At 38.5% G+C, this 14,422-nt stretch overlaps 4 protein-coding genes across 4 annotated transcripts; 2 read left to right on the forward strand and 2 right to left on the reverse strand.

Moving 5' to 3' along the window:
* ISF_09886 (hypothetical protein) lies at positions 1-703 on the forward strand (the record flags this gene model as incomplete). The annotated part of the gene is made up of 3 exons (XM_018853486.1): positions 1-142; positions 289-508; positions 556-703. 3 exons carry the CDS (start codon positions 1-3, stop codon positions 701-703), a joined length of 510 nt encoding a protein of 169 aa, XP_018699325.1.
* Positions 704-3,999: 3,296 nt separating this feature from the next.
* Positions 4,000-4,851, forward strand: ISF_09887 (Phospholipase/carboxylesterase/thioesterase; the record flags this gene model as incomplete). Its single annotated transcript, XM_018853487.1, has 1 exon — positions 4,000-4,851. The coding sequence occupies one exon, from the start codon at positions 4,000-4,002 to the stop codon at positions 4,849-4,851; it is 852 nt and encodes a 283-aa protein (XP_018699326.1).
* A 143-nt stretch (positions 4,852-4,994) lies between these two features.
* ISF_09888 (Protein kinase-like domain protein) lies at positions 4,995-5,768 on the reverse strand (the record flags this gene model as incomplete). The annotated part of the gene is made up of 1 exon (XM_018853488.1): positions 4,995-5,768. The coding sequence occupies one exon, from the start codon at positions 5,766-5,768 to the stop codon at positions 4,995-4,997; it is 774 nt and encodes a 257-aa protein (XP_018699327.1).
* Positions 5,769-6,093: 325 nt separating this feature from the next.
* On the reverse strand, positions 6,094-6,615 carry ISF_09889 (hypothetical protein; the record flags this gene model as incomplete). The annotated part of the gene is made up of 1 exon (XM_018853489.1): positions 6,094-6,615. The coding sequence occupies one exon, from the start codon at positions 6,613-6,615 to the stop codon at positions 6,094-6,096; it is 522 nt and encodes a 173-aa protein (XP_018699328.1).
* Positions 6,616-14,422: the final 7,807 nt, after the last annotated feature.

The raw sequence follows: 14,422 nt of genomic DNA on the forward strand, positions 1-14,422 counted from the left end.
ATGTCTGCTGAAAATGTGGCCTGCAAGGCCCTTGACGAAGAGGGCCTCTTTGACATGCAGGATCTGCTGATCGGTGAGCACATATTGGAAATGGAACGGAGGCGCTTTCATTTCTCTTCTGAGTATGGCCTGGAGTTCTGTAGTAAGCACGTCCTTTAGATTAAGGTACGCCAAGCCAGAAATTATCGTGGTCACCATCTAACTCGTCCTAGGAAGTCAGAGCTATCGTCGCATCTATATTTGAGAAGTGTGTCTTCGCACACTGGTTGTGATATGAAGAATATCCAGGACATATTATTAGCTTCATGCGAGGTGGCCAGAGGGCTGGGCGACGCGCGCTTTTAGTACATTTGTTGGCGAAGGGTTCTTTAGTTGATTACTTCCCGCGATCACATCTTCTCGAACTGGCTGCCATAAAGGGAGGGCGGCTGCTTTGGGAAACGCCGAAAGAGGCCCTTACTGAGGCCGGCTGTAGCCCTTGCGAGAAGAATTTCCCTGATGGTGGACTGTACGTTACCATGAGACCTTTCTTTGCCAAAATCTAACGAGAGACAGCGTTATCCTCGATGCACGAATGAAATACGAAATCAAGACAGGCTATGCCATAACGTTCGAGTTTGGCACAGAAGAGCTGGTTCGGAAGTGGCCGAAGATGGAACTACCGAAGCTGGAGGTTCTTAAGCAAAAGGTCGCGAGCATATAAAGTGCAGAAGTTCGGCTTAACTTCACTTTTGATCCTGATTTAGTAACGCGGCCTGCATAATTTACTTTCCTGGTGCATAAACTCCGCCGCCTTCATTTGAGAAAAAGTCAATCTCCCCGCTTGTTGAACCTAAGGTGTTGGCATCCCATATCCATCCAGGCCATGCAGGATGAACCGCCGGCGGAAGGTTAATCACCCTATTAACGGGAGCCATGTAATTAAAGTTGTCTAGTCCCGTTGCTGAAGCCTCAGCCACAGAGTAGACGGCACCGGCAGCCGAATCGTGGACTGGCAAGCCTGCACCGCCGGTTTGCGTCAACACAGCATCTGCCGCTGTGCTATGTCCCTCTACTGATCGAGGGTGTTGGCAACCATTGGTAACTGTAGGTTCCACAGAGCCGGCCTGAATCGCTTTGGCTCTTTTGATCTCTCTCGGACCAATATCCGTATCTGATGCCGTTCGTTTGCTTCTTTTTTTAATTTTTAGCAGCTGCTAGTTCTTTGTCGACTTGATCGGTTGCTATATTGCGTCTCTGGGCCATGTAAGAACTCTTCGAGATGTCGACAATAGGATCGCAGTGCACATGCCGCAGATATGCGCTCGCCAATCGAAATACCTCGTGACAGTACACGCAAACTTCATTGCATTCGACATCTACTAGGACGATATTAGAGCATGTCTGCTCCAACGGAAGTGCGGATGGTCTCACGTTTTCGATAGTGAATTCTCAGTTCTTTCCGTATGGCGAATGGTTTGGCGCGACTACACCCTTCGTAAGGGCAAAATCGGTTACTGATTGTAGGTTGTATGGTTTTCTCGCGACTTTCGCTTGACGCATCGCTGCCTTCATCTGGTGTGTCCTGCGCAGGGTAGACACTCGAGTGAGTTGAACACTTTTCTAACTCACTTTTTAAGTATGTTTCGTGGCTCTAAAGATAGTTAGCAACGTCTAGTTGCGGATCCTGGATACCGACTCGATGTTCATTGAGATGCGTTTCTAAATCTTCCGTTGTTGGGAAGGAAGCGTAGCATGTGCGTGTTTTGGCTGCCATTGTAGCAAAAAAGAACCAAAGAAAGATGACGTATAATCTCCACCAGAGGGCGGGGTCTGGACGGCTTATAAAACCATATGCCCCTTCAGGCGGTGTCATGTGACAGTACGTTTATGGTGGCATGAAGCTGCTCATGAGCCTAAACTCTGTGGGGCAGGGTCTGCACCATCCATAAAGGCCCAAAGTCACCCCCAAAACATGACAACTCGAAAAGCTGGAAAGTTCTTCGCCGAATTTTCTTTCGTCTCCTTAGTCTCCTTGGAGGCAATGACAACTAGCTAGTTGGTCGCCTTCCGATATCAAAATGGCCCCCAAATGCGAAACTTGCTCGGATACGGGCGATGTCAAGGGGAATCCCTGCCCGACTTGAGGCAAAGACAATAGCAGTAGTGGCTGACAAGGACTACTCGAGGTACGAAAAGCATGAATTTGCGTGTATCCCGTCCTTACCGGAAAGCTATCTCCTTAAGTGTAGAATTACTGACGTATGAGCTTACCTTCCAGAGATACACCAAGCACGGTTTCCACGATCATCCTGACCTTCGATTCGTTCCGGTTCCGACAACTGCATCCATGAGAAGGCCGAAAATAGTATACTGCAAGTTGGACGTCTTTGGCAGCTCAATGCTGCTTTTCTGCCTATCGATATTTCTGCTTATCGATGTGTATAAAAGAAGTCATGATCACTCTGTCGGGCTCTTACTAGCCTGTCAATAGATTTAACGTGGAGTTGACGCGCCTCTCGGGCCTTCTGTTACCCAAGGCGTTTACTGGTGTCGCTTTGTGTTTGTTTTATGGTCGAGGGATATAATTCCCTTTCACATACTGCATCCGGTATTGCATTGATGTGCTAGGAAAGAAGATCCTGCCGAGTCGCTGAGAGCTAGCCTTAATCGAACTATCTACAACCTCACCATATACGACTGACTGTCGTCTATGAGCTCCATACCAAGCGTTGCACTGACACAATTTTCCTCTGTCTCTTTGCTATATACTTTCGCTAATATCTTAACCACCGGACGCAGGCCTGACGGCGTTCTTGTGGATTAGTATGGTTCGTTTCGTACATCGACAGTATGCGGGTGTAGCACCAGTGTCGAGTGAGAACGTTATCGGCTTAGCCAGCCATGTTGTATATTCTGATGCGTGGAGTGTTTAATATCAACACAAAGAAATATATCTGGGACAGGGTCAGGCTCCAGCTGGGGGCTTTGATACGTAGAAGCGGCGCTTGGGCTGCGAGATTGACATGGATCTGCCATGTGACGGAGACTCAGGCACCAATACCTTACATTTGGTCGACACCGAGACAGCTCAGCAGCGATGCGGGGCTGTGACTCTCATGGTCAGCAGATCAGCAGAAACGCTAAAACTATTCGTCCGACACCGTTTCTAGGCAACGCCTCCCAAACCACCTCTGTACCACAAACAACATCGGTATTCTTGCCAAGCTTGTTGTTGAGCAAAGAAGAATACTAGAACTTGCAAGCCGAATTGCGTGCTGAAGTCGCTGTACCTGCCGTCGGCTTACCGATGTGTCGCCAGCTTCCTCGCAACCTGCAACGTCACATGCGGCCCCCGACTGTGCGAGACACCGTTCCGTAAGGTACGTATGGCAAAATCCTTAATTTTCTTTTTCGATTCTTCCGCATCCGACGCCCAAGACCTACCAATCCCACCGTGCTGTGCGGATTCGCATAAGTCGGACGCCAGCCCGCCAGTTACTGTAAGCTTCTCTGCAAGCTGTGTCGACGCCAGGCACGTCGCACTACAGCATTGAGCTTCAATTCCCAGCGTGCTTAGCGAGTGTACATCTTAGGAAAAGTCAAGGAGGCTGAGAATGAGGCCTGGGCTGGATTCAGTCACAGGGTGAGGGTGAGCTAATGAAAGCTCGGGCTTAGCCTCTCGCCAGGGCTTTATAACCACACGCCCTACACTATATAAGTCTGTGGAATTTAATACTGTTGGAAACACAGGCGGAAGACTAGGTAGTTATTAATGACGAATAAGGAGATTATGCGGGAGTAGGTTTTATGCGTTTTTTACTATGTAGGTGAGGAGGTTGTACCGAACCTGGCCACGTGATTGTGTTGTCTGTTGCATAAGCGCTGCGGGAGGCGCTGCGGTGCGCGCTGCACAATGTTTATTAATACTCAACTAACTTCGTTGCCAACATTCCAGACAATAGCTCTCTCTTGCACCAATCAGCACTTTTCTAATCAGATAAGCAACGTCATTACACAATGTCCCCCACCGGAGGAGACCCTGGATGCCAGCCAGCGGCACAACTTTTTGTCGTGGAGCCCACAGCTGCCCATACGCACACCATCATTCTCCTTCACGGACTTGGCTCAAGAGGGGAGAAGTTTGGATCGGAGTTTTTAGACACTGGGGTCTCGTCCTCTGGCCACAAGCTTACCGAACTGCTTCCTTATGTCCGCTTCGTCTTCCCCACCTCCAAACGCCGCCGATCGAAAGCGTTTAGCCGATCGATGCTCACACAATGGTTCGATATTGCCTGCATTGAAGATCCCTCTCATCGCCAAGAGCGTCAGTTGAAGGGTCTTACTGAATCAGCGACCGAGATTATAGCCGTCATAGGGGATGAACTCCGGCGCGTGCCGCAGCAGAATCTCATCATCGGCGGGCTAAGTCAAGGCTGCGCCATGGCCCTGGCAGTCCTGCTCTGCTTGGAGCACCCCGTCGGCGGCTTCATCGGTATGAGCGGGTTCTTTACTTTTGAGTCCGGCATGAATTCCGTGCTCATAGATGCTTCCGCGGGCGGTCTTGAACCGACCCACGAGAATCCGGTCAAGGCGCAGACTTTTGAGCGGGAGCTTTTATGCCTGGATGCGGTGAAGGAACCGTCTGCTGAGAGAACTGCTTGCCGCACGCCTGTCTTTCTCGGCCACGGCGCTGACGACGAAAAGGTTCCCTCCCGTCTAGGCGAGGCCGCTGCTGCAATCATGCGCGCCGCGGGATACGAGGTCAACTGGAAATGCTATCCGGAACAAGGGCATTGGTATAAGATCCCGGAAGAGATTGACGACATTATCGATTATATTACTCGAGTTGGATGGAAGATACAGCTATAAGTCGTTAATAATACAACGGCGGTTTAGATGCAGGGCACTGTGTTAATAGTATTTTAATCAAATGCGTTGTGGCATAGGACTGCCGTCGATCACATAACAGTCTAGATAATGCACTATATTTAAGAAAAGCCCCCGTGTTAAAATCAATGGATAACATCGCCAGAACTCCAGAATACAGCGATTTCTTTGTAATACGGCTTCAAAATCTGATCGATTGCGCGGCTTCGGCTCCACGGGTGTTCCCAGTCTGGGCACGACACCGCCTTGCAATATTCCCAGTATTCAGGGTAAAACCCTGAAAACTCCCAGTCCAGGATGGCCACAACCTTGGCGCCTCGAACAAGGATATTTCTTGGGTCAAAGTCATTATGCGTTAAGACAATCTCGTGATTCTTCATAACATCCTCCCAGACATCGCATCGCCACTCAGTAAATGTGTACGGTCCCTGTTTTCTCATGACATCGATAATGCCTTGATTGAATTCCTGTTCCGTCTGGTACGGCCCGTAATTCTCCTTTTCGCTGTAGAAATATTGGTCCTGACAGGGTGTGCCATCAATGCAGCCTATGAAGCTGCCTTTAAAGCTGCGAAGTTGAGACATGTGGTCTTGTAATTGGGCTATAACTGACCGACGCTCGTCTTCCGTGTATGCCACCCATGCTTCGTCAAGACTTTGGCCCTCTACAAAGTCCATTATGATGACAACATGTCCAGTCATTTCATCAACATAGGCGTTGTGAACTTTAGGCACCGGGATGCTAGTGTTGTCGAGCACAAACTTCATAGTTTCGGCTTCAGCCATTCGGACGATTCGGCCGGTCTTGACGACGGTTGTTGGGTTAATTTTGTATACCGGTGAGAACGTCGACAGCCTTGGCGCGTTTTCGATCTCTTCCTTCGTAACGGTTTGGGCCATTGCATAGATGGTGCCAGTTCGGCTGTGTGTGGGCTAGTAAACAGAGCAATAGCATTAGGCAGTATGCGCTACAGACAGCAGTGTTATTATGTAGAAGTACAAAGGCCACCCTGTGTGTTGGAACGTGGGCTAGTGCGGAGCGGCATCTTCACGTGTGTAGTATGCATAGAGGTGAGATATGCGTCTAATGAAAAATTGTGTGCATAAGCTAACACCGCGGTGACCAGCGCCTGCCAGACTCCAAGCCCACCACAATCGTTTGCGGTTCAATTCTCTGTAGCACCGAATAAATGGAAGCGCAATAGGGCATATCCTACGCCTCACTTTACTGAGTAGTCTCATTTTGCCACACCCATCGCCTGGACTTCTCATCCCAATACCGGTAGGCCTGCTGGGCGGCATCCCAGACCCACTGGATGCCGCTCGAGGAGGATTCTGCTGGATTGACTATGCCATGATGGCCAGTGCTCGAAGACTGGCTGCTCTCCACCTGAGTGGACCAATGCTGCGCTGTTCCAGCCGTGAGCAGGCCCTTTCTTTCTAGGTCCTGTAAAACTGCCACTGCCCACTCCTGGCACATCTGTACAGGAACGCCTTGTGCGGAAGACTTCAGCTTCCTCACGTCCTTTTCGTCGATTTCCCCAACGAAGTGGTGCTCGGCAATACCGAAGCTTTTAAATCGCTTGTTCTGGATGACAAGCTTGTATTCTGTTGAAGTCGTTGGACCTCCCGTGACGTGGTACCACGTGCTCTCCGTGGCGTCAGGAGCGACTAATATGAGGATCCAATGCCGAGGATCGTTACCTCGGCGCTTTCCAATGCCAATCCAGAGTTGCAGTTTTGCCATTGAGGGTTTTGAGTACAGTAGTGGTTGAGTGGTATGAATGTAGACGGGGCTGAGTTGGAGAGTGTATACAGACTATCTATACCGGATGCTATCTAGGACTATATACTAATTCATCATCCGCAAGCGCCTGCTACACAACATTCATTTGACCACTACGTGATGTTTCGAAAGACGGGGACGGCGGGGAGGCGGGGATGCTGGCCACTCTACCGCCAATCATTAACCGCCCACGGTCATCATACAGCTGGGAATTGCGAGACGACCGGCTTAAGTATAAGCCATCGACGATGTGTAACAACCCAATCATGCTCAGTATAAAAGTCCAGGCAATACTTGTAGGCGAATATACCCAACCTGGGTCTAGGTATGCAGATGCCGCCTTCTATCCTAGCGTCATGCGAACGGGCTACGAGCCATGATTGGCTACAGGGACAGTGGGAGCTCAGGATTGTCAGAGCTCGGCGCTTAAGACAATATGTATTTGTGATTTCCAGAGCCGGCTGTGTGGGTGGCTGTGGCTACTGCAAGGCAAGGCTTGGTGCTGAGGCACGTACACGGGCGTCTAGCTGAAAGTAGACTGACCTCTCTGCAGCAACCATTTCACAACCGCTCAGAATGGGCTAAAGTAATCAGCCTGTACTTTTCTCTTTGCCAAATACTACCTTATTTTTCTCTCACCAACTGACGCACGTGGTGTCTGCGCTGTATATTGAGACAGCAGCGCTGTTGCCAGCGGCAGTGCCTCGCTCCCACCCTGTTGGTGAAACATGGAACGCTCTCCGACATCGTGTTCCTATCTATGGCCGCTGGACGTCAAATAAACAAACAAAAATCATGTTATAAGCAACGTTCAAGGTAGGTCAACTTTGTGCTCGTGCTACATAGTTGATTTTCTTCAGTTGGCCTCCACATTGGGCTTTTTCGATGGGGAGATCGTTCATGCACAACGCTGGCGGATTTGTCTCATGTAATATGCGATTTTCGAGCGAAACTGGTACCAGACCATGAACCGCTGAATCTGGCGCTAACAGGGGTTCGTGCTATGGAGGTGCCTGCACTGAAATATCGTCCTTTTGTGGCCAGCACCAGGCTACCACAAATTTGTTGGGAGGATGTTTTTTGGCTTCAGTGAATTCTTTGATAAACCCTTGCCCCCCCAGCCCCGAAAAAGCTTTCGTCCCCAGGCGTTTCCTTTTCCTGGGTACTTCTGCTCGATGAGCACTACCACACTGGGCTTGTGCACCAGGGGCCGCTAACCGAGCTCTCCCACCTACTGTCAGCATTCTATCGCCAAACACAGACTTTACCCGTGCCACGCCCCTCTCTCGTGCCTCAAGAGGGTGCTCCCCACCTAAACCGTCATATCACTCAAACCGTCATTTTTAAAGATAGAATTAATAATAACTTAATAACACAATACCCGCCGAATAACGCTATTATTTTCATAGGAAAATAATTTTTCTAATAGCCCTGCCTTCCGCCTATCCCTAGCAACTTTTACAGCCTGTTTGAAGACCTTAATGCGCGCCCGTCGCGCCGCGAGCTGGCGCCGCGAAACCTTCACTGCAATCTCTTCTTCCTCTTTCTACTCTGCGTTGAATATCATACTACGTGCCTTATCGGTTATGAGGGTGCCTCCGTGCTGTATATGACGATTCTTTTTTTGCCTCCTTTGCTAGAATTATTAGTGCTGGGTAAATTCCTAACGTGCGGCCTTCTGAAGTTAAAGAGACGCAGTAGTATAATATAGGGCGCCTTTAATCAGCCTGTCCACCTTATCTAATAGCCCTCCTTTAAGAGGACTATTCTTTAATTCCTCTTATACTAATTTTACTAGCGAATTTACCTACTGTAAAGTATAAGGAGTATTAAAGGGTGAGGAGCCGCTTAATTCGTCGATAGCTAGAGGCGATGGCGTTCGCGGCTGTATAACCTACGCCAGCACAACAGCTGGGTTATAGGGCTAAATTCTAGTCTTTTTAAAAGTAGAAATGATTAATGCTTTTATTAATGCCTTCTTATAAGCTTTTTAAATTAATTTAAGAAATTCTAGCTTACTAACGTACAGTACGCCGTCACGAAGAGTGGCGTCTAAGCACTTCTAATACTACTGCTTTAACGGCTGAAAAATCACTATATTAAGTGGCTATAATAAATGCGTCAAATGTGGTGGCATTCTGAAGGGAATTATACTATTATCTTCATAAGTTCTTATAAATTCGATTATGTAATAGGAGCCGTGACCGTCGAGAATAAGCAGGCGGCGCGCGCCTAATCTGTGTGTTACGAACGCACAGGATGCACAGGTGGGGCTAAGTGAGTCAGGCTAAGTCAGATACACTAGTATCCTAAAGAGGACGCAAGGTCACGTGACCTATAAAGTAATTAATATATTACTTATTAATTACTATAATTAGAATAATTAATAGATAGATAGGAGATCTAACTATCTAGAGTTATAGTAGAGAGGTAGATAAGTACTTAAAGAGGAGGTATTCTTATAGATAAGTAGTCTAAATCTCTATTAATTAATCTAAGTAATAGCTCTACTATTAGGAGATATCTCTTAATATAATTTATACTATAATAACTACTTATATATAGTTTATATATTTAAGGCTAACTCTTTACTTAAAAAGTAAACTAAGTATAGATTAGGATTAAACTACTATTATATTTTAATTAGTCTTATTTAAGAAGTTACTTTTAAAATTATAAATAATTAACCTCTATAGTATCTACTACTAATAGTATAATAACTAATCTAAATAATACTATAGTATAAATAAAGTAGTAGATTAATATATTTACTATTTAAATCTAGACTATAAAGAATACTAATAATAGAACTTTAATATAATAGTAGTTTATCCCTAATCTATAGTAAGTCTATTTCTTAAGTAAAGAGTTAAATAAGTATACACCTAGTGTATATAAGTAGATATTATTATATAAGTTATATTAAGAGATTACTCTTAATAGTAGGACTATTACTTAGATTAATTAGTAGAGATTTAGTCTAACTATCTACTAGAAATCCCCTTCTTTATATATCTATCCTATTCTCTACTATATTATTTAGATTACTTAGCTTACTCTATAATCCTAATAATCCTAGATTAATACTAGATTACTATAATCTCTAGTAATTTAGTTATATAACTAGTTCCTTTATTTCTATACCCTTATAAGCGCCCTATAGTTACTTCCTTAGGCCACCCTACCCTTTATCTATAGTACTTTAGTATATTTATAATATTATTCCTCTTCTCTATTAGTTTTATCCTAAGACCTATAGTCTTACTTTATAAGTTCTTTCTTCCTTTTATATTTTCTTTCTTATAATACTTAACTAAGTGTTTAAGCCTTATTCTAATAAAACTAAATAGTATTCTAAACTTACTATTACTATTAAAGAGTTTAGTATTATTATTATACTTTACTCTTTTTAATATTTATAAAAGCTTTCTTATAAGATAATAAAAAGTGTTTTTTATTATAAAGAGTATATTTATTAAAGTTACTTATAGAATAGTTTAAATATACTTATATTATTCTTTAATTAAATAATTTTTAAATCTTAATATCTATATTAGAAGGAAGAAGAGGTTACTACTTTATTATAATATCTTTAGTAAGAACCCTCTAAGGCCCTTATTAGACTAGACTATCTATATAAATAGTATAAGTCTCTTATAATTTATAGTTCTACTATAGTTAGTTATAGTCTTTAGTTATTTAATAAACTAGATAAGTTAGAATAGACTTTATTAGAAGCTACTATCCTTAGGTTATATAAATATAATTAATTAGAATACTATATTATTAAATCCCTTTTTATTATTAAAAGTAGACTTATTTAAGTAGAGTATTATTAGTTAAACTATTTAAGTAGACTTAAGTAGTTTATAAGGTTCTTATAGGGCTCTTATATATTTTCTAAGTATAAGTATTCTTTCTACTTAATAAAATAATAATAATTCTTTTTTATACTTTATACTTTAAATATCTTTTTAACTTTATATTTATTTATATCCTTAATAATAACATCTATAGTGAGTATAATATTATTTAGTACTTTTTCTAATAGTAAAATATAAAATATAGAATATATTTTTATTCTTTTAAGTAATAATAGTCTATAATTAATATTTAATATTTTTTATTTAATAAAGAATAGTTAAATCTTTTTTTAATTAAGTTTATTACTAGGTTATTTTATTTTAATGTTTTTATAAATAAAGTAGACTTTATCTCCCTTCTTTAGGATTAGTACTAGTAATCTCTTTTTATTTATATAATACTTTATTTAATTCTATAAAAATATCTATTCTACTTATAAGTGTTTTTATATCTTTATAATTATTATTATATATACTATAACTACTAGTATATTTACTTTTTATATTATATATATTTTAATTATAGGGTTATATTTATAGTTTACTTTAAAAAGTAATATTTTTATATTTTTATTTTTTAAACTATTTATAGTCTATTATATAAATAGTAACTATTTATTATAAATACACTAAAGTACTATAGATAAAGGGTAGGGCGGCCTAAAGAAGTAACTATAGGGCGCTTATAAGGGTGTAAGAATAAAGGAACTAGTTATATAACTAAATCACTAGGGATTATAATAATCTAGTATTAATCTAGGATCACTAGGATTATAGAGTAAGCTAAGTGATTTAAATAATATAGTAGAGGATAGGATGGATATATAAGGAGGAGGATTCTAGTAAATAACTAGACTAGATCTCTATTAATTAATCTAAGTAATAGTTCTACTATTAAGAGTAATCTCCTAATATAACTTATATAATAATATCTACTTATATATACTCTATATATACTTATTTAACTCTCTACTTAAAAAATAGACTTACTATAGACTAGAATTAAGCTACTATTATATTTTAATTAATCCTATTTAGTAAGTTACTATAAGAAACCTTAAGTAGATAACTAAGATATTAACTATAAGTAGACTTACTAGTAATACCTTAGAGACCTTTTAGAAACTTTTAGTAACAGTTAAGTAACTTAAAAAAGATAATAAGGAACTCTAGAAGTATACTAATAGATACTAGAGTAAAATTAATAAGTTAAATAAAAAAAAAGATTAGCTTATAAAATAGCTTAAGAAAGAAAGAAGTAAGAAGTCTAAATTCCTAAAGTTAGAAACCTATAATAGGTATAAAGGTAATATAAAGAATTTTCTTATATAAACTAATACTTACCTCTAAGTTAATAAAGGAACTCTTACTACTACTAAGGATAAGATCCTCTATATTAATAACCTCTTAACTAGAAAAGCTATAGAATAGTAGGAACCTATACTATAAGTATACTTTAGGTATAGTGTAGAAGTTAAAGCTAATATAGTTTATATTTTTTTAGACTATAAAACCTTTAAAGAAAGACTCCTAAACATATTTAATAATCTAAATAAGTATAAAGAAGCTACTTAATAGCTTACTCACCTTAAGTAGACTAGATCTACTATATACTATATAAAGGAATTTAAGTGGATTATAGTTAAGCTTAGTTAGAGTAATAAAGCTATAATAGAGATTTTCTACTAAGGATTAAAAGAAGAAGTAAAAGATAATATCTACTAATTAGATTAATCTACTTTATTTAATAGCTTTATTAAAGAAGTTATTAAGACTAATAATCACCTCTATAAATAATATTAAGAAAGGAAAGGAGGAACTAACTACTAAGACTATATAAGACTTAATAATAAACTAAACACTAGTAAACTATAGTAAACCTCTACTATCTATAGTTACTATATAAGACTAATAGAACTTAATACTATAAATAAAAAGAAAGTTAAAACTTACTATAACTATAGTAAGAAAGGACACTTTACTAATAAGTGTTAGGCTCTAAAGAAGTAATAGAAGCCTATAGGAGAAAGAAAGAAACTTAATATAATAAATTATAAAAATATACTTATATATAATATTAGTATAGTTAATAGTAAAGAATACTTCTCTAATACTAATATATAGGCTTATTATAATAAACCTATATTTAATAAAGACTAGAACTTTAGTATATAGTTAATACTTTAAGAAGAAGACTAAGAATATAGAACCTAGCTACTAGCCTATATATTAATACTAGAAGTAGGAATATAGGAAGACACTAAGTGTATTCCTACTACTCTAGAATAAGTACCTACCTATATACTAGAAAGCACTATAAGAAAAGAAAGACTAGAACCTATTATAGTTACTCTCTAGGGAATAAATGTATCTAACCCCACTATACTCTTTAACTTACTCTACTAGCTAATAGTAAGAGAAACCTACTATATAAAAAAGCACTTTATAATAAGTATATTATATTAAAAATATATAATAATCTTATAGGCCTTATATTACTATAATAGTTATAAATAGTACTTCTAGAAGAAACTTAAATATAGGTGGTTCCTAAGCTAGCTATACTCTCTAGACTATAAACCTTATCTAGAAACCTACTTTTATTACTAGACGATTTAGAGGAAACACACTTTAGAACTTATTCTTTAGAAGAATAAAGAAGGTTATTATATTAAAGATAAAAACCTATATACTATTTATACTATAACCTTATAATATAAGACTAGAGGAAACTATATAATAAAAAGAGACTCACTTAGTTTAAGTCTAATTAATATAAAAGGTAAATAACTAGATTATAGTCTAGCTCTTATAGAATAGTTAAAAGACTATTACTAATATAGACACTAAGAAGAATATATAAAGAGAGGAATAGACTAATACTAATAGGATAAATAGCTATTAGAATAAGTAACTAAAGAAAAAGCTAAAGGATTAGAAAATAATAACTATTATTACTATTAAGACTAATTTATTAATAGGGATCTAATAGGTCTCTATATACTATAAATATTAATAGTACTATATACTTTATAATTAATATCCTTATTAAAGGAAGACTAATTTAAATAATAATTAATAGTAGAGTATAAAGAAACTATATTTTATAAAAACTTATTAATAAATTATAATTACTTTAGAAAAAAAAAATAAACCCTATTAACTTATAAATATAGAAGGAGAAACTATTAAGTATAACTATAGAGTAGTAGATTAAAAAACTATATAACTTTTTATATTTATCTAAAGTATAAATTATATTCTCTTTTTAAATATTATAGAAATCTTAAAATATAATATTATATTAAAGATACCCTAGTTATAAGTAAGTAATCCCTAAGTTAATTAGAGAATAGACTAACTTTAGTAGGATCTACTAGGATACGATTATAGAAAGAAAAGTGACTAATAAAAGGCACTTTCTTTAAATTATAACTAGCCTTAAGAAGTATATATAATTACTTAAAAGCTAAAAGCTAGTATAATAGAGATTCCTAAAGAATACTTAAAGTATAGTAAGCTATTTAGTAGAGAGTTAGAAATAGGACTATTAGAGTATTTATATTAAGACTATAAGATTAAACTCTAGTCTAGTAAAGAACTAATATTTAATAAAATCTATTCTACTAACTTTAAGTAAAATAAAGTACTTAAAGAATATCTATTTAGAGGAAATATTATAGAAAGGATATATATAACTATTAGAGTCACTAGTAGGATATTTAATCCTATAAGTACTAAAGAAAAATAAGAAAGTATAACTATATATTAATTATTAAAAAATAAATAAGATTATAATTAAAAACTAATACTTATTATTACTTATTATAGAGATTTAAGATAAACTAGGATAAGTTAAATAGTTTACTACCCTTAACCTAAAAGGGGCTTATAACCTTATCTAT

The sequence above is a fragment of the Cordyceps fumosorosea genome (genome assembly GCF_001636725.1).
Source record: "Cordyceps fumosorosea ARSEF 2679 chromosome Unknown scaffold_91, whole genome shotgun sequence".
NCBI lineage: Eukaryota > Fungi > Ascomycota > Sordariomycetes > Hypocreales > Cordycipitaceae > Cordyceps > Cordyceps fumosorosea.